The sequence below is a fragment of the Falco naumanni genome, chromosome 6, assembly GCF_017639655.2.
Source record: "Falco naumanni isolate bFalNau1 chromosome 6, bFalNau1.pat, whole genome shotgun sequence".
Taxonomy (NCBI): domain Eukaryota; kingdom Metazoa; phylum Chordata; class Aves; order Falconiformes; family Falconidae; genus Falco; species Falco naumanni.
This window is the reverse complement of record NC_054059.1, coordinates 71,148,100-71,171,506: the sequence shown is the minus strand read 5'-3', so window position 1 is coordinate 71,171,506 and position 23,407 is coordinate 71,148,100. Positions and strand designations below refer to the sequence as shown.

The following is a 23,407-nucleotide window of genomic DNA, read 5'->3' as shown; positions in this document are numbered from 1 at the left end:
AAGTCAGCCTTCGGATCTTCTTCTATAGTCAATAAAGAGAGGCCAACAGACGAAATTACCCCCCATCCTAAACGCCTAATAAACTGATCACATTTAGATAAATTAAATTCAGGCCTGTTTATCTTTTACTGCAAAAACTTGCACGAAGTTTCAGTGGCAAGTTTCTGACATGTCAATGTTAACCTGAATAATAGAGTTCTCTATTCAGGCACTATTCCCAGTTAATCACCTGGAAAAAGAGTAACTAGTCACTTGACCTGAAAATAACTATGAGATTCACATTTTTTACTTGCTGAAAATTTAAGTGAGTTTTCTAAGCTAAATTAAACTTCTTTTCAGTCCCTTAGTCATCAAATTACTACTCTGAATTAGAAACTGACAACAAAAATCACTGTTAGTTTGGGAAGAGGGGCTCCTGGCCCTGCTGAAAGCAGTGCCCAAATATTTAAATGCCTATTCACTTCAGTGGGACTAGCTCTTCCTTCCTAGTAGGCAGTCTACTTGATGCTTAAGAGTAAAAATACTGGTTTCACCTCATTGAAGGCTTCAGGAGTTAGCTAGAATAGAAATTCAAATGCGTAAATAACAACAGAACCTCTCTGGATTTATACTAACATTGGAATCAGGATCGTTCAATCACTGTTTCTACTGACCTGAGGTTTATAATATTATTAAAAGCTAATTCTGAATTCATAGCACTGAGGAACTCTCTGGGCCAAGACCAGTGAAGACCAAGACCATGATCTGGGCCACAGAAGAAACAACCAGTGAACAGACTGACCTTTCCCAGCAAGTTAATAAAGTACAATTGCGAAAACATGGGCAAGGTACATAAGCAGACAAATGGGAGCAAGAAAAGGCAAAATAACAGCAAAATAAATGTGATCACAAAAGCAAGAGCTGTGCTGGCCTTCAATGGATCGTGATGCTACAATATCACTTTTGACCTTATAATGACCATCATCTGTATTAGGATTCTGCATAGCTGCCCATGACCTTCTTCTGACTTTGTTCCATGAAAAAGAGTTAAAATTGTCAGTTTATTGGCTTCATTAAATTACTAGCATTTCTTCCTTTTCATGTAAAACTTTAAAGCAAAATTATTTTTTTAAAAAACAACAAAAACAACAACAAAAAAGATGCAAAATAAGGGCTATAAAATTAAATGTGAAAAGTTTTGTCTGGAGAAAAAAATGTACTGATGTGCAAAACCAGCAAGATCTGCCGTCCAAAGAGTTTATTTCCCTGTGAGTTATGATTGAATTAAACTTAGAGGTATATTGGAAACATTTGTGGACTAGTTGGACTATGAAAGGAAGAAAAGACTTTTCTCTGCTTTTTCAATTCAACACTACATGAAAGGAACACAAAACAACAAGCCTGTGCCATGTGTGCCTACGTTTATACCCACATAAAGACATAGTAGGAAACCAAAGACATGTAATTTTGAAGCGTTCTGGATTTACTCAACAAAATGGTAAAGGTATTAAACCAGAGCCACTGGGATAGTGTATGCCAACCATACATTATGTGGCAGAGGTGATTTAACTTAAGATCTGAGTTTAGATCTGGAGTTATAGTAGGAGATTGAAGGGGCAACATTCAGGTCTATGAATAGCACTTCCATTGATGCTTGATTCACCTGTAGGAGAGGAGATTTTTCCTTTGTTGTGTTCAGTTTTCAAGAGATCAAGAAAACACTGGCAGCAAGAGATAGTGTGAACCTGCTATTAAACGCTGTGAATTATAGTAGCCTAAGCCAGACAAATACTATCACCAGTAGTCCAGATGCATTGCTTAGGAGTGAATCCTACTGTTATTCAGCTAATCTGTCAAACCATGGGAATGAATGTCAAAAGTTACTGTTCCACACAATCTTAGCCCTTTTTCCCAGAAATAATGTCCTCTGCAACAAATCTTGCAAAAAAAATTACATAGACATGTGATAGAACAAGTTTACAAAATTATTAAAAGGTAATTCAAATTATTATCAAAGAGAATAATATAAGAAACAAGGAAGTAGCCAAGAAATATTAAGCAGCCAGACACCTTTGAATAGTCATGGAAGAATGGAGGCTTGTTTTCATTACCTCTAACAGAAAATGCAAATGTAAGTATAAAGGCAAGATGTACAGTCAAAATTAAACTTCAGCCCAGCTGATTTCAGGAAATCCCCCAAATCACATGACAAACTCACTGTTTTCACTCCTCAAAGAAACCATTAGTATCTGGTGAAAACTCTGGAACACACTAACTATGTATCGGGAACAGAGATCTTGAAGATGAGGTATGACACGAAAACTTAGCTGGAAGAGCAGAAATGCTTTAGGGAATCCTTATGAAAGGAGAAGATTGGAAAACCCAAGACAGAGTGACTTTTTTTGTGGTTTAAATGCTTTGCACCTGAGACTAGAATAACAGCTCCAGAATGTCCCAATAGGAATGATCATCGAATATGCAGTAGCAAACAGTTAATAAGCAAGAAGTAAATTATTGAAATTAAGAATGGCCAAAAAAATAACTTTAAAGGATTCCACAGAAAAGGGATTAATAATTGCATATTTCCTAGCTATGTGTAAGCTGATAACATTGAGCAGGCTGGACCCATAGTCACTGACCACTGCAATATTCTACACAAGAATAAAAGGAATGCAAATTAAATTAATAAGGAACCAAAGATGAACTGCCTATTGACAAGATAGTAATGAAAACATATATATACAAAAAAGGAATCCCAGGGGACTGTGGAGAGATTAAGCAATGGTGTTTGATTCACACTCATTTCTGCAGATGGAAAACATGGAAGTAAAAACAGCAGAGGGGTACGGTCTTTATCGGACCTTTGGGATTTATCATGGAAAATACCATTATCACTACATCAAGGGTAATCTTAAACTCTGTAGCATGCCAGAAAAGATAATCTAGCTGCAACAAAGAGCATCAATATCTTTTCAAGTGGTGTTCCTGTGCAGCTTGGGCTGAACCGTTTCCAGAAACAAAGGCTGTTTCTGGAAGTAGGGGTGCAAAACAAGTGACAAAGTTATTGACATGTTGTTTCCTGCAGAGACCTACATAGCTTGTCACTTACACTGTCAGCAAAGATATTAGTGTGTAAAACTTAGTAGGTGTCACCAGCTTCTGGTCAGTCACTCTACCCACGTCACTCTAGCTGTGTCTTGCCACATCTTGGCACTTTGGGATGAGATCAGACTCTGGGAGAATAGAGTTAGACAGGATGACCACCACTGCAGAGCTGAAAATGTGAGAGATTGCTGCATGTCTTCAGCTGGAAAGAAAGATGGAAGTTGAATAATAGTGAATATCCTGTGTTTACGGAGTGTGTATTTAGCATATATCCCAGCTAAAGTGTCGGGGTTTATAATGACTGGAAGAAAAATTGTGGGAAACTCATTTAAGAATCACAAGGAGAACATTAAGACTGCACTAAGAAGGTGGCAAAACTTTTCTCTAGATAAATGAGCAAAAATTCTCTCAAATGGCAGGAGTGAAGTACCACTACACAGGATTATCATCTCCATGTGGACTGGAGTCCAAGTCTTGAAAACTGGAGAAACCAGTGACAAAATAAAATACTGATCCCTAGATTATAACACATCTTGGCAGCAGGGCTGGGTTTGGTTTTATGCGCTTTTTTTTTTTTTTTTTTACTTACTTGGGTTGGCTACATCTGTAGATGTGAATCAAGCAGTGCCAGATGCCATTCTTCAGAATGGATGTAAACTGAAGCAACCTGGCTGCTCAGCTGTTGGGACGCCATTACTCTGACCCAAGACCAAACCAGGGAAGATGTTAAGAATTTAGTAGAATGGAGAAAGATGAGGTGTTCTAACATTTTTTAGTTCATTAGTGTAGTTGTAGTAGTGGTACACAGAAAACTTGACCTTGCAAATAAACTGATGGAAACTAGAAAAAGAGAACGTAACTGATTCTGAAGGCCTCTAGACACTATCTTTGGCCAGGTCCAAGTTCAACGGACTGTCATCTTAGTCTCAACAGCTGTATGGGAACTTAGCTACACACCTCATTTACAGAAACCTTTAGAGACTGACAGCCAGGTAGCTGAATCTGAAATGAATCCAATTTCAGATACCCAGTCATTTAGACAGGTTCCTGGAAAACAGCTGTCCAAAGTGCCTATTTCTTTCCATTGACTGCTGAAATAGCCTAGACCAGGGGTCCTCAAACCTTTTAAACAGGGGGCTGGCATGCGGATGAAGTGGCAGGCAGTCATCTGCAGCTGCTTGGTTTCCCCCCCAACCCCCAGCGGGGGGAGGGGGGTGGGGGTGGGCAGGAGGACCCTGGGGGCCCATATTCAGCCCACAGGATGTAGTTTGAGGACCCCTGGCCTAGGGCATGGGACTCATCTTGTCTACTATGCAGTTACCTACAAGCGAAGCATTTTTTTCTGCTCTCCCATTAGGAGAAACACTGACTCTGGACACACTTAGAAAAGATGAATCCCACAGTAGGGTGGCCAGCTTGCTCATCTTGGATGTAGACAGCTGACTGTTAGGCCATAAAGTCTGAGGAGATGAAATATCTATACTGCTTATCCTAGGCCATGCTTGGTTTGTCCATGGCTATGTTTCTTCTCCTGCTCCTGAGTCCCATCCCATAAATCCTTAGTTTCTACAGGACCCTCAGTGTCCTAGCAAGATTGTAATTTCACTTGCTTGGCGTGCGTGGAGTGGCACTGTCTTTTCCCTGGCATTTCATCTCATCTCTGACTGCAGTCAGCCTGACACTCTTTTAGCCTCTAGTTCAGTAGGGCTGGGAAAGCTGTAGCAATAGGATGTTTGGGAAGGACATTTTCCTTGGATCCTCCAGCTGAGAACAGGAAGTTCTTTCCAGAGTCATTGGCATCGCAGAAAGCACTGTGATATGACATGTTGCCTCCACCAGGAAAGATGGCTGAAGGCACCATTATCCCCTCCCTCTCTCCATCACAGCTGCACACTCCTGTCCCTGTGCCAACGCTGAGGATCCCACATAATGAGCAGGACCCTGTTAGGAACTATGCAACCACAAGGTGCTACCTGAGGGACATCTTATTCTGTTGAATTCCTGATTGTTAGGTACAGAAAAGTTAAGCCTCTGTTGGGATGTGCCTCACAGGAGAAGGTTGAAAACTCCAGTACTAGAAGTTTATTTAGGGTTCTATACTCAGCTGTAGAACATTGAGTTTCTGGGCTTCTGGCAGAAGTTGCCTCCCATTGACTCAAAACAATATCTGATGCATAAAGTTCTTGAATTGTTGAACAAGTTTCTTCTGTATCATCCCTTCATGTAATTAATGGGGAGGTAACTAACGTGACACTAACTACACAAGCTCAAAGGATTAAGGTAATGTGGGTAAACTATTGGCCCCATGAGCTAATAGATTTGCATCACTGATGCAAAGCTGATGTGGTAACACCTGTTAGAATAACTGACCAGCACCAGGTGTCAGAGATACTTGCCTTCTTCCCATCAGCAGTGTAGAGTTTCTTTACTGGGAACTGCAGGATCTCTGAAATCTCATCCAGGAGCGTTTTGAAACTCCTGGCATTTCTGCGATTCAAGATAATTGAGCGTCGAAAACCACTTTCCCCGTTTTTAACTAGAGTGATTTTCTTGGGTATTCTGGGGCCGTGGTGAGTGACAGGTGCGGAATAATCTTCAAGCTTGCCCTCCTGAGCTGCTTTTCTCACGGTACTGGAGGGACGACCATTTCGCGGAGGGCCTGGCCTGTGTCCCACAGAAGTGATGTTAATAGGTTTGACATACTTCTTGTCGGAGCAAAGGTAGCATCCTCCATCCTCCAGCTGGTCCAGCTCGCTGATGCAATGTATTCCTCGTGGGGTAGTGATGGTCCGTACCCCAAATGGCAGTGGGACCCGATGAGAAAGGTCATCCATGAGTGCATTGAAGCTCTTGAAGCTTCTCTGATTGATGGCCATCTTGACTCCTGCAAACTGAGGATCTCCGCTCTTGAAGAATGTTATTTTTTTGGCTGGGGGTACCCTGGTGACAGTGCTTGTCCGAGCCACGGTGGGAAAGGGCTGCTCATAGTTGTAGGAGCTGGTGGTTGACAGGTAGTCATCAGGCATCTGATTCATCCCTCTTGCTTAAAGGTAACTAGAACAGAAGCAAAAACAAGAGTAGAGTTTGAGTCATGCAGAATCAGTGCCTGACTAGCATGAGAGCAAAGTTTGTTTTCCTGACGACAGTTTTACCATCTATGCTTGACCAAGAGCAGATTTACCAACATGGAGCTATGAACTCACTGGCTCAGGTAGACAGGAGGAAACACAGCAGGAAGAGTAACCATAACCCTGCTCCTCACAGTTAAATCATCCTTGTCCTGCAGATGCCAATGAGAATTCAGTCAGTGTTAGTCGCCCCTAAGGCACCAAAACTATGAGTCAGACCCCAAGCAAAACCCACAAAAACTGGTATTTGTGTATTGTTGTCCTTTGGAGTTTTGTGTCTTCCTTGCTTATATTTTTGAGGTTTTCTCTGAAACAATCAGAGCTAGTGATTACTTCAGGTTTATTTTTACAAGCAGAGCGCTGAGATTCTCATGTAACCCTTTAACCCCATGAACTGGGGCATAACAAATAATACAACACAACTGAATTTGTTCATGTAGTGATTGCACTTTGTAGCACACAACCAGTCCTGAGTGTACTGCAGGGCAGAGTAGCCTGGGTCCAGAACCGTTGCACATGGTCATGCCATAGACCGCTAAGGCAAGGTCTGGATGAAAATCCAAAGCAGCAGTGCAAACAGATAGCAGTAAGAACTATGACAAGACCTCAAAGAGAACTACAAAAGCTGATTCTGCTAAACAGTGGGAAAATTTGAAAGCAACCTGGTAAGCACAGGTGTGAGGAGAATGATCTGCCCAATTTGTGCCAGAGAAGCTGGTGTCCTTCACTTTCAAAACTAAGCTGACTTTGGTGTTTAAGTCTGGTGGTTCAGCCCCATCTTTTGGAACCCAAATGTTTGTAACGTCTTTGCCATGATGGGGACAAGTGGAAAGGAGTCTGGACTCTACTCTTTCTTACTTGCCCTTATTGAATGCATTGTCTTGGAAGTCCGTCACTAAAAAATTCAGACCCCACATGGAATGAAACTACTATGTCCAAAAAGAAGACACTTTGGTTTTGACATGGAAAAAAAAAAATATTAGCAGTATTTACAGCTGCTAAAACATCAGCTGTAATGAGTACAACAAATGTCTATTTCATTAATATGAACTATCCACAGTTCACTTGGAGTTAATGACTCAAATGAAGATTCTCAAAATGGCCTTTAGGGATGTCATCGTCTGGTCAGAAGTTACTTCCCAGAGATAGGCAGCAAACCATTTGAATTGTTAGTAAGGAAGACAGTAGCCTGTCTTGTAGCTTGCAGAAGACGATTCTGGCTACAAGAACCTACAGCCAATTTATGTTCCAAATTATGTTCTTAGTTGATAGCAGTTTTCTATTGCAACTTTAAAAAAATCTCTCACAAGAAAGAAAATTTTTTTAATGTTCACAAATTAGATAGAAAACAATAAAAGCATTCCTAAAGACATGTTTCCTTCAGTTTGCTCCTGGTTATACTACTTGTAGCAGCTTGATAAAGTTCTAGTTTCAAGAAAATAATCATGCTGCTCACAAATTATTCTTCGGTCACCACGGTTTGGTGACCACTGTAATTAATGGGAATTTTGTAACTGATTGCAGAGGTGCAGCATTCAAAAAGCTGTAAATGCTTATCTTCTCTACATTTTAGAATAAACCCATTATTTTCTTGCTATGCTACTCTCAAGTGAAGTGTTTGTGCACTTTATACTACAACAAATTCACTCCTGCAATAAATGGAAGTTTAACCTCAGCTAGGTGAGAAAAGACCTTAGGCAACATTTGAAAGATTATTATTTAGACAAATCTCTGCTTTTTTATATCCATGTACACTGAAAAAGTTATCAGTATGATTTACTCTTTCCATGCACATTTTTGACCAAGCAATTATTTACTTATTTCCCAGTTAAAGGTCAATCCATCACTCTTTCTTCAAGGGAAAAATACATCTAATTTCTCTATTTATCCACAGCTTTCAGAAAAGTGGCTTTAACTTTTTCTCCATGAGTCCCACATTAGAGCTTTCAGACACTGGCAGCATAATTTCCAAACAAACCCATTATCCAAATTGTAGTCCCTGGACGAATGGTGGTCCACAATATCCTGGATGCACTCCCAGAAATCTAACTGCTTCCCAAGGATTTATTCTACTTTTTTTTCAAGCTGTGAGATAATACTGTAAGAAGTACAAAAAAAAAAAAAAAAAAAAAAAAAAAGAGGACAAATCATAAAATACTTTGCCAATACTAATTTTTGGGGAGAATAATTTCACAAGACTGTTAAGGGATCACCAATATAAAGGAACATTGTGCCATAAGTTTTGGGTGATAAGAATTGGTTACCCACACAAGCCTAGATGATCTGTCAGATCTGTTTTTATGAAGCAGTATATAATGTGAAGAAAGAGCCTTCCACAAAAACCTTGCATGAAATATTAACAGTTCCCACAAGGAGAAGTTCTGTATTGTCCATTTGAAGCCTTAGAATGTGAAGGGGATTCTACTGCATATCTGGCAAGGCAACAAAAATGGTCATCTTGCCCTTTCTATAGATACATAAAATATAGATACATAAAAGAGGAGCCTCAATGCATATTTTTATACTTACGTTGAAATACGTCATGCCTCTTGCTCAAGATGACTTTTTCTCATAGAATATCCAAGAGATTAAAAATAAATCAGCAAAATATATTTTTTTTTAAAAACCCAACACAGCCAAACTACTACCTCCAGGATCTAATGCACTGGACAGTGTAGGGAACAGCATTAGCAGGTTACATGCTGTCTGTCAATCAAACTGTCCTCAAAATGACTGACCACAGCTTGGAGGGTTAATCAGGACTGTGTTGCTAAGGATAGAAAGAAAAGCTACCTAAGCTGCTGGAGAAGGCTCTCAAATCCACTGGGGCTTTAAGCAGTTTGCCCAATCCTTCCCTTGCTCACACCCATGTAACTCAGGTATAAATCTGACTCAGTGATACTCCTCTGAAATTATACCAGTGTAAATGAGAACGCAGTCAAGGCCAAAAATGTAATATTTTCCTTTTGCATAAAGGCCTGCAGAGACCTGGAAAACTTTCCTAGGCCACCCCACTCATCGACTCCCTGCTCATCCACAATACTTTGGCATCAGATTTATCTTTTGGGTAACTCCAGGGAAATCAATGGAGCTCAAGTAAAGATGATGGTGGCCCTTAAGGATTTGTGTATATGGTTGTTACTTCTCAGCTGGTTGATAGTAGCTTACTCGGGACATTGATGACTGACATGCATAACAACTTCTTAGTGAAATACTGTCTTAACAGGAAAAACTGGTGAGTCCTAACCTGAATATTTCGAAGTTCATGGCAGGTGTCAGAGTCAAAGTCTCAGATGAATGCTCGACAACTGAGTGTCACTGAGATTGGGTCATGAAAAAAGGACAAACCACCTGTGAATGATAAATAATGGGAAATTACTTGGTTTTTCATAATTCCCATAACTCATGAGAGCTGTCCAGCTTTCTCTAACACTCCCTCTTTGCAAAGAAAACACATACACACACCAGAGAAATTCATCAGCTGGATTCAGGTACAAAATGAGTGGGAAGTCTCACTTCCATGTGTCCTGGAATTCTTGTCTTCTAGCAATATTTATTTGTTGCTTATGTACCCATCACACCTGTGCACCTATATCACTTTGAGCACTAAGCACCTTCTTTTGTAGAAAGCAATTACTCCCAGAGAGACCAGAGTCATAAAGTGCTTTTATTGGAAGCTCAGCAGTCTGGGGGTCTTGCAGGAATAGGTTTGGCAAATTTCACATATCAAATCCTTAACATGAATCTTCCAAACGTCAGGTTTATGTTTGAGCCATTACACAGTCCTCTTCATACAGCATTGCTTTTCCCTTTGTGGGCAGCACACTTAGGGTCAAGACACCATTCCTGTGGGATCCTTCACCCAGAAGAACAAATCATCTCTCTGTAGCCTTGCATCTACTATAAGAAGTCAGCATCTTTGCTGGAAAATTTGTAGGAGTCCATCCACAGGAAAGACTGAACTCCTCATGGAGGCCATTCTACTCAATCAGGACTGTGACAGGCAGCCTGGCCCCTATTTTTAAATTTCTCATCACAGTTCAAAATAGCATCTCAAAAAGAGTAAACTACAGCAGGCAGGCAAGTCACACACTCCGAAACCCTATCACACCTCTGCTATCCAACTTCACACAGGGGAAGCTGTGTGACCATGTGGTTGGACATCCATTATGTGAACCCTCAGCCAAAATCCAATATATCTGCAGCACGTGTCTCACATCAGCCTTGGCCTTCTGTCTCTCACACTAGGCTTGTTATCCCTGAGGGGTTTTTGCAGCTTTGTCTTTGTTTGGGACATAGAAGGAGAGGAATCCAGTACCACTGTAGAAAGTGCCTGAGCTGAGGCAAAAGAGCTGTTAGAGAACTTCACTCAATGAATTTAGCACCAAGTCTATAAACACTATTTGAGAGATGAGAAGGCTTTTAGGAGAAGCATCCAGACTTGACTTACATACTTTAAATCACCAGGAGTATACCCTGCCCAGCAGCAAAAATTCCAACAGTTAACCCACAAAGTGCTAAACATCTGTGCCTTTCCCCTGGCCTGAGTATGCCTAGTGTCACTATTTGTATGGCTTTTGTCAGTATGTGGGTGTGCAGGCTCCTACTGGGAAGTTTCTTTTCCCATACAAGTAATTGTAGCTTCCATTTTTACAAAGAGATTTCTTTCAGACAGAGAAAGGTCTACAAGTCACCATCAACATTGGAATGGAGCTGGTTGAAAAATCCAGGTGTGCATTCTAGGGAAAACATGAACAAGATTATTTAATTTTATTTTTTTCCCATAAAAGGTGGGAGTTTCTGAAAAGAAAGATGAAACATCATTTTGTAAGACCTAACCGTGTTTCTTTAAAAAAAGGTCATTTCAATTTGCCCTTTTTGAGAAAGAAAAATGCTTTTTTAATGTCGAAGTGATCACATTAACAAGGAGTACTTATGGTCTGACAAGACCAAAGTATTGTATGGAAAATGACAGAAGTTGAGACGTTTGATTCTTAAAAAGAGAATATAAAGCATTGAATGGGAAGGTAGCGTATCCATTTGCCTGTGATTACATAAGAATTCCCTGCAAACAAAACAGGTAAATTGCATATTTTCCTTCAATTTATTTGATACTTAAAATTACTTGAAAAGGTTTATCAAACTCTCTGTAGGACTTGAAGGTTTTCATTGTTCAGAAAAGAGGTGTCTGATGGCTGGTATTGTCATTTTATCCCATGGCTGAATGAGCTTAAAACATTGGGCTCTTCATCACCCAGGTCCTTGTCAGAGTTGGTGTCAGGTATAAATAAAACCACCTCCTGGCAGGAATAGCACGTTACTGACCACAGCCGTGGCAGCCATCTCATGAGCCACACCACTGGACCAGTAAGCTGGAAGGCATACATACTAGAGGTGCATACCTCTATCTTCTGTGCTAAAAACGACCGGGATTTGAAGTTGAACAAGAGTCAGCAGCGAGCCCCCATGGCATAGACCACCACCCATGCACTGCAATGTATTAGCCAGTGTCCTAAGCAGGCCAAGAGAAGTCATAACTCCCTTCTGCTTGGCTCTTTTGAAAGCATATCTAGACACTGTGTCCAGGTTTGCTCTTGTAGCACAAGATAGATACTGGCGTACTGGCATGAGTCCAGCAAAGGTCACCAAGATGACGGGACAAAACAGGAGCACATGATGTGCAGGAGGAGGGCGAGAGCACTAGAATTGTTGAACCTGGATAAAAGACCGGGAGGCATTCATATCATTGTGTATAACTACCTTGGACATGGTATAGGTTAGTGTATATAGGAAGCCAGACACATCCCAGAGTGCATAGTAAAGCGTTAAGATGTGGCAACATGTAAAATGCTCTTTAGGTACTAGAAAAAATTCTTCATGATGGTGACCAAAAACCGGAACCCAAGAGGTGGAAGAATAGTTGACCCTGGAGATATTAAAAATTCAGCTGAGCAACCTGTTCTATGGGCCTGGCTGTGAGTGTCTGGTGGGACAAGAAAATCTCCAAAGTCCCTTCCAGCCCAGTTTATTCTGTGATTTAGCAGAGGTAAGACAGCTTCTCCAAAAGGTTGTCTGCACTCTCCTTGGCTCAGGCTCATGTGGTAATTAAGATCCAGCTAAGTGCCAGTTTAATATTATCCGTCCTTTGCAGTCATCTGAACTGTTCCATCACCAGAAATGTTTTCTGTGATCTGATAGAATACTCCACCTGTAATTAGTTTAACATTATTATCTCTTCCCTTTTGCGATTACTGAATTTTCTTCTAAGAAAATTAAATATTCATTTATAAATGTGAGGCACATCTTAGTAGATAATGGGGTCTGTTGTTGTTTGCAGGGGGGCTTTAGTGGGGTTTTGTTTGGGGTTTGGGTGTTTTTCCCTGAAAGAATGTACAGGTTTTTGTTTATTTGGGTCCATACTCGTTTGAAACAAGTCAATCTTCAAAGCACAGCAGTCCAAGTTGTATTTTCAGCTACAGCCTCCAATGCAAAGGATTACATTGCACTTAACCTAGGTAATCAAGAAGCCCAGCTTTCTGGAAGATAAGAATTAATCTCAGGGATCAGATTCACCTACACCAAATCTCTCTCCTATTCTAGGTGCATCATATAAGTAGTTTTTCAGCAATCAACCATGGGTGCAAAGAAAGAAAACCCTCTGAAACTGGTAAAAAAATAGGTTTTTTTTTAATGTTCCTTACTTTTAAAAGCATTTATTCTGTAGACAATGTCTCTACAGTTGATACACCAGTCTTCACAGACTTAAATTATCAACTTGAGTCCCTTCACCATGAGATAAAAAACAGTTGAAAAATGTTACTACTTTGCCAGGTCACCCCCACTATGCAAATAACAGGTGCGTTTATGATCTGAAGACCGAAGCTCATGGTATCAGTAGCAGTTCAGAGAACAGAGACTGAACCATAAAAATCTGGTTAGAGGATTGGGGCTTCAGACTGGACAGACCTTACTGAGGCTGGGTCCTCAGCTCTATACTAAGACTTTGTTCAAACTCCTGAGTTATGAGGTTTGCTTTCTGCTCAGGAGGAAACATAAGGATAGTTGTATATGAGTACAACATAATAAAACAAGATGATGGACGGCACATGGAGCAACCATTAGGTTCTCTAGGTGAGAAAGAGACAGGGACACGGTGGTGCCTGTTTGTTATTCCTTCCCCTACATATCCTGTTGCCTCCCATCAATCAGTTCTCAGAGTGCCTCAATACAATCCTACCATGACAGCTCCCCTGGGATGCTGATAATCACAGTCCACTGTGAAACTGAAGCATTCTTCCACTGAAGGGGGCAGAGAAGTCCTAACTCAGAGGATTGGTTTTCTTTTGCTGAGGAAATGTGGGACTCGTCTTTCCCAAAACAAAACCAAGGGCTTAAGTAAACCAGAGGCAGAGGCCAGTTCTGCCACATAATGTTCAACACCCAGCTGTGGTCTATTAAAGTGACCACTCTGTGACACAGCCCCTATTACATGGGTGTCTGCAACAGGCTCCGACAGCAACAGTCGCATCTGGGTGTTTCAAGCTGCACACAGTTCAGCTCCAGCAACAGTTCAGAAATATCCCTAGAAGCTGGGGACGATGCTTTGGTCATTGCAGGGGGTGTTTCGAGTGCCACATCCAGGCTGTTTTGAAGACCCAGGGCTTTAGGTAACCTGCACTGCTCTTTACTCACATTTCTGACAATATTGGGGAAAATAACTTTGAGTTTCTTTTTGAGGTGAGCTTGAATTTCATGTCTAAGATGATCTGCATGTTTGTGCCAGGAAACTGATAAACAGATGTGTTATTTAACACATCAGACAGAGGAGACAGCATGGCAAGACTGGAGCAACTTGCCAAATTCAAACCTAGAATTGACACAATCAATTACATGAAAGGAACAAGATCACAAGAACATGCACGTATCACAAGGGTTAAGCATGGTTTGAGCAGGGTGTTAGCAGTTCTTTTGCCTTCTCATGAAGACTGTCTGGTATGCATGTCCCTTGATTATGTGATCACAGCAACACAAGGTGGCTCCTTCCAGGGCTTTTTCCATCTCCAAGGAGGATACAAAAGCTCAGGCATGGAAGTTTTTACAGACGACCGTTTGAGATTTCCTAGGCTGGTTAACAGACACACACCCACTCCCCTTTACAATCCATTTTGCTTCCTCATCTTCCTATCTGTAAAGCAGAATGAAGAAAGAAGCTGAGCAAAGCTGATTACATGAGTACCCAGGAAAGGAAACCAGGTGACTAGAGTGAGCAGCTGAAGAAGGAGGAATATGCACAAACCCCAGGACCTGAGGCAATGCATGCCTCAGGAGTGACACTTAGGAGCCAACTACTGAGGGGTGAACCAAGAAAGTCACCACGGGTTTGAAGAGGTTTCAATCTGCAACTGAATCTGGACCTGGCAGCTAAAGGCAATATGTCAGCAGAAGAAACTCACTATAGATTCCAGCAACTGCAGGTGCTGGAAGCTTTTTTTCCCAGTTTCCATGCAAACCCACTACAACCCTCCTTCCTCAGGACAGTGCCCAACTCTGCAGAGGTACAGGCACCTTATTGCACATCCATCCCCCGAGTTCGGTGTGGGGCTACCCACAGGTGCAACAGAACAACCACTTGCACCCTAGTGCTTTCACCCACCTTAAGGCACAAGTTAATTTCCTCTACACCACTGTCATTTCCTAATTTTACATTTTTAACAAACCTTTCACTTGAGATTATGAAAGCTTTGATATGTAACATTTGCTTTTCCCCCACTATGGTGGTTCTCATTTTTCTGAACCATTTCTAACATTTCTAGGCCCCTTTATACCATTTCTCTTTCCTTTCTGATGCCCTTAAGTTCCTTCCAAATTATTATCAATTTTTATTTTCTACACTCCTAAAAATTTATTTCAAAAGATGTTAAATCAAATCAAATCCCTCCACACTTCAACGTGTACATGTTTTCTCACTTTTTGAACATGTTTATTATTATAATATTAAAATTATAATAATATAAATGTTCATATTGACATAAATAATATTGTTATAAAGGTAATTATTATACTCTGTGGACAGCTTTTTTTCATCCAACAATGATGTTGGATGAATGACTTCTAAACACCTTTGAAACAATTTTCCAAGCCAAATTCAGCATTGTATGGTATTTGGAATCCCTGGCAGGGCTCAAGGCCAGGCTGGACGGGGCTGGGAGCAGCCTGGGCTGGGGGGAGGGGTCCCTGCCTGTGGCAGGGGGTTAGAACTAGATGGTCTTTAAGTCCCCTTCCAACCCAAACCATTCTGTAAGTCTGATTATGATACTATGACGGACAGTGGAAGCAGTCAAGTTTCTCTGGCATCATGTATTTATTTGGCCTTTTGTCTACAACTCTTGTGCCACATAGTTGTGTACTTATTTCTACCTTAACATTTGTTACATTATATTAGAAGACACAATGTCTCACCTGGAGTCACTCTCTTTTGGATTTGAGTAGACAGGGGAAAAAAATAATCAGGGGTATTGTCCCAGCCCTTTCTCCTTTATTCAACCCAGTTAGCATCAGCTGCCTTTGGGAAGTGATACAGTTCATTTCCCAATTCATTCCCTAATGTCCAACATGCCAACATGATCAGCAAAGCTGATCTGTGTTGTTTCTGATTTTTTCAAGGATTATTCTACTTGTTCTTTATCAATTACTTTCTGTTTATAGTGACTTCCTTCCTCACTTTAAATCCTGTCCAAACTACTCTCTAATAGTTTTCTTCTTTAGGAGAATTTTTTTTTTTAAAGGTGTTCAATAACTCAGCCAGTTTTGAATCATTAGCATCCTTTTTCATTTGTTAATGGTCCTGCTTTTTCCGCTACTTCTGCTCTACCCCAAAGATTTACATCCTTCCAATTTTACTTATTCTTGATTTTAATTCATGTCAGCAGAACTTTGACCTCTCATTAAGGGTAGCATTGCTAATACTGGTACCCTGGCCAAAGTCTAAATTTGGTGATCTCTGCAATTTTTGCTTGCCTACACTTTTAACACAATGAACTGTTCTTTCTTTTCTCCGCATATTGAATCTCAGTGCCAGATTCTCAGATCAGATGAGCCAGCAGGACTCACTGGAACTCACACGATCCCTTGGGATTAGCACTTGCTGAACATCTGCTCCTTTTGGGCAGTGTGCAGGAGCAGAAGGGACAATGCTTTCTCTCTGCCACCAGCTGTGTGACAATGGTGGGTATTTCCCACAGGCACGCTCCTTCCCAGACGTGTTGCGGCCATTCTGGAAGAACAAAGTGTTGCAGTGGGGTAGTATGGTCAGGTGGCTCCACAACTGCTCAACCCCAAACAGGGCTGGAGAGATCATGTGCAACCAGGGAGCGGAAGCAAGGATCAGCCAGTGCCTGGGCACCGTGGGACGAATATATCTGAGCCAGGCAGGATAACTCAGGCTAGATATGGTTGTCTAATGTCTTTACTTGAGACAGTCACTCCAGCCTGCCTACAGAGTCACCAGAAAGATATGCTATCTTTTAGGCCGTAATCATCTCATCCTGAACTGGATGTCTCAGATGAATTCTGTCTTAAAACTGCTGTTGCTCTCCACTGTCTGGAAAAGAAACAGTGACAACAAGGTTGTTTCATCAGATGTGTATCATTCTTTGGGTCCTGGCTCCAAATTACCAGAACTGAAAACTTGAATTGATAAAAAAGGAGGGTGAGGTGGAATGGTCTCTTTGTCTGACCCTTAAAAGAACATTTTCAATAATAATAATAATAAAAACGAAAATCGGGTGGAAAAGAATTACCAGGAATTAATATCTGAAATACTGAGGAGGGGAGGGAAAAAATGCCAAAAACCCCACCACAGTCCCTCCTAGGCTGACCCTTCAAATATCATTCCTTTGATATTTCTGAGAGACGATAAGGAAAAAAAAAGACTTTCTAAATTTAATTAATAAGTCTGCTTCACCTTAGCTTTCCTTTTACTCTTTCAAAACAGCTGAAAGAATGTTTGTTAAAAAAAAAAGTAATAAAATAGACATTTAATATTGAAACATTCAAAACTTCATGAACAGAATGGGTTGGGTCCTTTAAAAGACTCTACATTTGAACTTCACATTAAAAAATAAACCGAACAGCTAAAAAAGCCACCTCCTGTCCCTCTTCTACTTGAGCTGCAGCTGAGATCCATCTCTCCTCCACAGCAATGGACACCATGTTTGTTAGCCTTGGTCTGCTGTGTGAGAGACTGGCCATCGTCTGCTGCCTTCCCTCCACATCTTCTCTGAATGCCCTGGTACTTCTTCCTTATTGTCATTCCTTCTCCTCTTGACATCATGCTTCCTGTGATGTCAGCTGGTGACATCATGCTCCACATTCATGGTAGCAGGTGTAACTCTCCACTGCTGGGTCTCTCCTCTCTTTCCTCTGAGCTCTTTCCCAGATGTAGGTCTGCCAACATTTTTATCGCGGTTAAAAGAATACCTCCTTATCTTTCACCACAAACATGTTCCTTCCCCAGCCCTCCTTGCTGAGAATAACCTCCACTCATGACACTCAAACTCACAATCTCCATGTCATGTTCAACACCTACATCTCCTTCACACCAAACACTCTTATCTGGATTGTTGCCAAATTCTACAGATAATTGACTGTAATCTCTCCAAAATCTCATTCCATCCTTTCCTGCTAAAACATCTGCCTTTTGCTGAGTTAGCTTATCTCGACCTGTATAAACTTCACTAGCTTTCACAATATTGTGCAAGATCTATTCAACATCCTGCCCATAAAACTCTTCACTGCTGCAATTGGGTGGTTTCCTTCAGTTTTCCCATGTTTTCACATTTGCCCTTACCACTCTCAGTGGCTCTGAAGACACTGACCTTCTCCTTTCTTGATCCTGCCTCTCCTAACGTTTTCTGGGGTTGGCCAATTCAGCTCACACCTTGCAATCCATGGAGCAAAAAGTTTTCAGATTCTGTGGTAATAGGTGGCACGTGAAAGCGTAGGGAGATATGTAGTTCTCCTTGCTGCTGTGTGCCTCCCTTTCCATCTTCTAAAACATGTAGGAGTTAATGCAAAGCGTATATTACACCACAGTCATCACTCAGCTCTTCAGCACCACCATTTCCCAGCCTACAACTGATCTTGATCTGGATTCAGATGTGAACACTGTCCAATTTGTCCTGCCTCTCACTTAAAGGGAGATATGATAAGAAATAGCAAGATTATTTTATTAAGAGGCTTTGCATGCCTTTGAGGAAGCTTAAAGTCATAGCATATTGAAATGGGTACACAGATCCCCAGCAAAAAGGGAACAGGTCTGGAACAGTACCGCAAAATATACCTGGGATCACTTGTGCTGATTTTTTCCCATGAATTGGCCAAGTGCCATGTTTTTCTGACTTCAGTGTTCACTTTGCCTGAACTTTAATGGCAAGAGCATCTGCCAAATATGCTTATGGGCTTGCTGAGGTGTTCATGGAGGGCAAGTCAGAACTACCTTCCCACAAGACCTCATGGCCAGATCTCAGTGACATGAGATTGGCTTGTACAGTCAGGAAACAAGGATGACACCAGGTGACTAAGCCTGGTCAGCTAATGCACAAAGAATGCAAATATGAAGAAACCAAGCTACTGAGCAAAACAAACCTGAGCAGTTTGTAGGGAATAACTCCAAATAAGCTCTGATGCAGCAGTGAATGTTCCCTCAAGTAGGACAAAAAAAATTTCCACCAGACTGTTGTAATTTATTGAACCAACTGTATCAGTTGTCAGTTACCTCTTATGTTCAGGATGTATCTCTTTATTCTTAGATACACTTCCAGTACCAAAAGTTACTGTAAATGTGTTACTTCCTAGTAACTCTAAATGAAATATTTAAAACTTACAACTCAGCAAGTTATTTTTATTACTTGCAAGAGCTTTATTGCTTTCTGGGCTCTGAGAGGCATGGTCTGCTCTTCTGTCACTCCAGTGCAACCCAGCACAGCATCTGGAGGTTAACTGGCATCTGTACGTATATTTCCGTAAAACAGCAAAGTGATTTCTTACTCTCACAGCTTTGCTGACTGCACCAGGCTAAAACATCTGAAAACACATGCTGGTTTAAGGAGAAGAACTGGCACAACGTGGTTTTGGGACATGCATTGGGTTGGTTAAGTAAGCAGATATAATTTCTACAGATTTATTGCTCCTTTGGATTCCGGCAGTGCTCTGAGGCTCCTGTTGAGGTGGCTGATGGTAAATGCATGTGTTAGGACACCCACACCGCCAGCCAGCACGGGCCCAGGCTTGCTGTCAGGAGCAGACTTGCCCACCACCACCCTGCTTGCGTGCTCAAGGAGTCACCTCTGCTCTCTGGGTGCTGTACCACAAGCCACCCTCTTTTTGCTGAACAGCATCCAATTGGTCCTGCATATGCCATCACCAGACTTCCAAGCCTGGCTCCTTCCAAGAATGCTGTGGATGCTGAGACCCAGCAGAAGCCCAGCACATAGCACAGGGGGTGGGTAGAAAGCAGGCAGCTTGGGGAGCCTGCAGTTCTTAGATTCTCTCTCCCCCTCAGAGATGTATAGACACAAACCTAAGTGATAGTCAGGGTTCCCAGAGCATCAGACAGAAGAGACAAAGGCCAAAAGGGAAACTGAGGCACTGACATATCAAGTGACTTGCCTGGTACCATTTATTTGGCCACTGGGACAGCTCTAGGGACACAGCCTTTGTTTCCTTGGTCCCCATACAGTGATTTACACTACCTCATTAAAGCAAAGGGAAAGAGAGAAAGCCAGCTTCTGACAAAAGTGCATTGTTTCTAGGTGAGCTGCTCTGAAACAAGCACGGAAGGATTTACATTGCCATCGTGGTAGCCCACCTCTCGCACTAAGCCTTTAAGGACATGCAGGACTCTTATCACACAATCCAAGGCACCGGCATCAGTGGAAACACCTAAGTTAGGCAACAAACTTAACTTGCATGCCTTGCTGGAGGAGAAGGACTGAGGGTAACATTGGACAGTCACAAGCCTGCAGGATGCTGACAATTTTAAGAGGTTTTGGAGAAAAACAACGAAATGATTGAGGGGTTGGTTAGATGAAGCAAGGAGGGAAAAAAAATATTGAAAATACTAAATATACATTGCTTGGCTGACTAATGCCTGAGGGAAAATAAAAGAGCTGGCAGGCAGGAGGGAGCTGAGAGCCAAGGAAGAAGTAGGATCTCCACTGTGAAGAGCTCTCAGCCCTTGTAAATGAACAGTGAGGAATGACTACATGCTGCAAGCCAGGAGGTAAGTTAAGCTTGTGGGAAGCTGATGAGTGTAGGCACTACACAAATAAATGAAATCAAATCCTTTCTGAAACAGTGTTTTTGGCACTAGCTGCACCTGGGTCTTGATTTTCTCCTGCGTTTTTCATTCTCTAGGTGGTTGAAATGTTAAGGTGCTAATTCTCTCCACACATGCAGAGGAACTGCTTAATGTAGAGCAAAAGGGTATAATTAGATGTGATGGGATAAAACTGAGAAAAGAGCAAGTGAAGTAATTTAGATTGGAATAATCTTCAAATGAAATAGTGGAAGCCCCTTCTCCCAGGTTATTTAAAATAGACTGGGTGGGGGGAAGCAAGTTATTTACTTTTTAAAAGGGAGAGTAGACTTCAGGGGAAAAAAATTGCACTGTGAATGGAAAAGATTAAGAAATCCATGGTTTATCATTTCAAACTGATTTTTTAATATATTTTAACCACCTAAACTGTATAGGCAGTATATTACACTTGAATGTGCAGTTTGTCCCTGTTTTACATGAACAGGCACAGATTAATAACAACAATTGATAGCAATAAGACTCACCTATTGGCCAATGATTCATGTTTCTCCAAGGCACAATAAGAAGACAGCCATGATTACAAGGAAATAAATTAAAGAGATGAGAAAAAAAAATATTAAAGCGCCAAAGGACAGTCAAGGGAGATCCAGCGAAGCTGGGTGGGGGAACAAAGAACCAACACAAGATACAAACATTATCTTGCGCCCTCAGTTGCTGTAAGGAGCTATTTTGCAGAGTAAAAGATGTAGAAGACAAATACCAACCAATCACCGTCACAACCAATAATTCATAGCGATTATAGACAGGCCAAGAACCTACTGTAGTTTCAGATGTTCAAGAGCAAATACAAATCTTGGTCCCAACCCTACAAGAAGGCTCACAGATATGCAGAAGTTCCCAGACTAGGAGTACGGCCACCAGGCGATATTCTTCCATAACAGACAGATGAAAGCGGGTGGGTTTTGAGCAAGAGGTAACTGGGTATTGCCAGGCTCCTCTCTTCAAAGACTCGATGGGCTGCTGACCCATGACCTCCTGGTAAATTTACATCATTACTTTTCTTCCCTTCCGTGTTAATTCAGCCCCTCAAGACATGCGTCCCTGACATTAAGAGTTTCCTGACGTGATGTATAAAGACCACAACCGAAAGGCCATGAGCTACAGGATGAAATTCAGTTCCCCATGCTATTCAAGGGGTCAAATTTGATGATCTAAATAACACTTATGTTATTAACTGTATAAACCTATCTTCAGGCCAAGCAATGAATTAATTTCTTAATAGTAATTCACTGAAGAATTGTCAAGGGTTAATGACCCAAGGCTTGTATTAGCCAAAAAATACAAGCCCTCCCTTTTAGCTTGTACTTAGGAAGACTGAGGGGTTGCCTACAAAAGAAAAAGAAGGGGGAGGAGGGGGACACAAGAAAAAGAGTCTTGTGGGCATTCAGATCTTACAGGGAAAATGAGCAGAAATTCTGATTTAGACTCTAATTGGGTTTGTGGTGAAAGTCACAGTCTCTCCCATCATGGGCCGGTGTTGGGGCAAGCCTGCGACCAGCCTGGCTCCCTGCCTGGGCAGCGCTGCTTAAACCGGCCAGGAGTCCCCTCTGTGCACAGGGGCCCGTATGTCTTACGGGCTTGATCCACTCAGCCTCCCGCTGTCCCTGAATAGCAGCGGAGACTTGAGGTGGCTGCACAGTAAGTTGTATCAGGGAAACCGAATTTTCCCTGATATAGAAAGGAGACCTGTTTGCTGGGGAAATGGCTCATTAGGGACGGACCCAGAGCCCACTGCAAAACCTCCCAGGAAAACACAAAAACAGCCTTCCGAAATCTTCCAGGGATAACATCTGCATTGCTCAACAGCCACCAGCTATGGCTTGGTCACATCAGCAGCTTTCCCCCACAGGTATAACTTATTTATCACAGAGACCTATTTCTCCCACGTGAACACCACATCTCACTTTCATAGTAAGAAAGATACAAAAAAAAGGACAACAGAGCTACTGAAAAAATGCAATTGATACCAACACCAGACCCGCTGCTGCTACCTGCTCTCCATCACTCCCTTGTTGCTCCTTCTCCCTGTTTTGATTCAGAAGTGTATAGAGGGATAGAGAGAGACAAATTCAACTCACCACAAAGAAGGTAATCCAGGTACATAGCTTTGCTCATGTCAATAATCCATGCCAGGTCAGGCCTCCCTTGAGCCCTCACAGCAGAGATCAAAAGCCAGGCAGAGAAATCTCCCAGGTTTACACTTCTCAGCCCTGCAAACGAAAGATGGAACACTTCTGCTCGCTTGCTGCCTGCACAAGGGGATGGGCCCCCACCTCCTTTCCTAAAGCTTCACATCTCTGCCCTTCTTGCAGCTTTCCCCAACACCACAGGCTCCCGTGCGCAACCACTCCTCCTGATAAAAAAAACAAACAGGCTCTTCTGCATGGGGTAGCCACTTGGAATGGGATTAAGACAAGCAGAAAGGAGCTTACAGCTGAGCACCATCTGCAGTGATGATAATTAACTAATGAGGTTTTAAAGATGCTTTTTTTTCCTCTTGGTCCTCATACAAATCTGATGACTGAGAAATTTGCATCACCATGTATACCATGGTGTCTGCTGCTTGACGAGCCTAACCCAGTGCCTCCTCTTCCTTGGTATTCAAGTCACAAGCTTGAACGCAGGGTAAAAGCTGGCTCCTGGTGGCAAAGGCTTTCTTGCCTTTTCTGATCACAAAGCCCACGTTTTAAGTCTCCAGCCTGTGATATGCAGTAAATAAATCAGACTAAATGATTGCAAAGGTCCCTCCCAGCCTGAAAAAGACCTCATGAATGGCAAAAAAAAAAAAAAACCAAAACCAAAACTCAGAACCCAGGAC

General features: G+C 41.8%; 1 protein-coding gene across 1 annotated transcript in view; it reads right to left on the bottom strand.

The window, feature by feature from the left end:
- RP1L1 (RP1 like 1) overlaps positions 1-22,941 on the bottom strand; it is a 44,061-nt gene extending 21,120 nt beyond the window's left edge. Inside the window, exons 1-2 of the mRNA XM_040599362.1 lie at positions 22,668-22,941; positions 5,481-6,138 (exon numbers count right to left, since the gene is read on the bottom strand). Coding sequence (XP_040455296.1) covers positions 5,481-6,119 — 639 coding nt within the window. The 5' untranslated portion in view covers positions 6,120-6,138; positions 22,668-22,941. The remainder of the gene's footprint in view (positions 1-5,480; positions 6,139-22,667) is intronic.
- Positions 22,942-23,407: the final 466 nt, after the last annotated feature.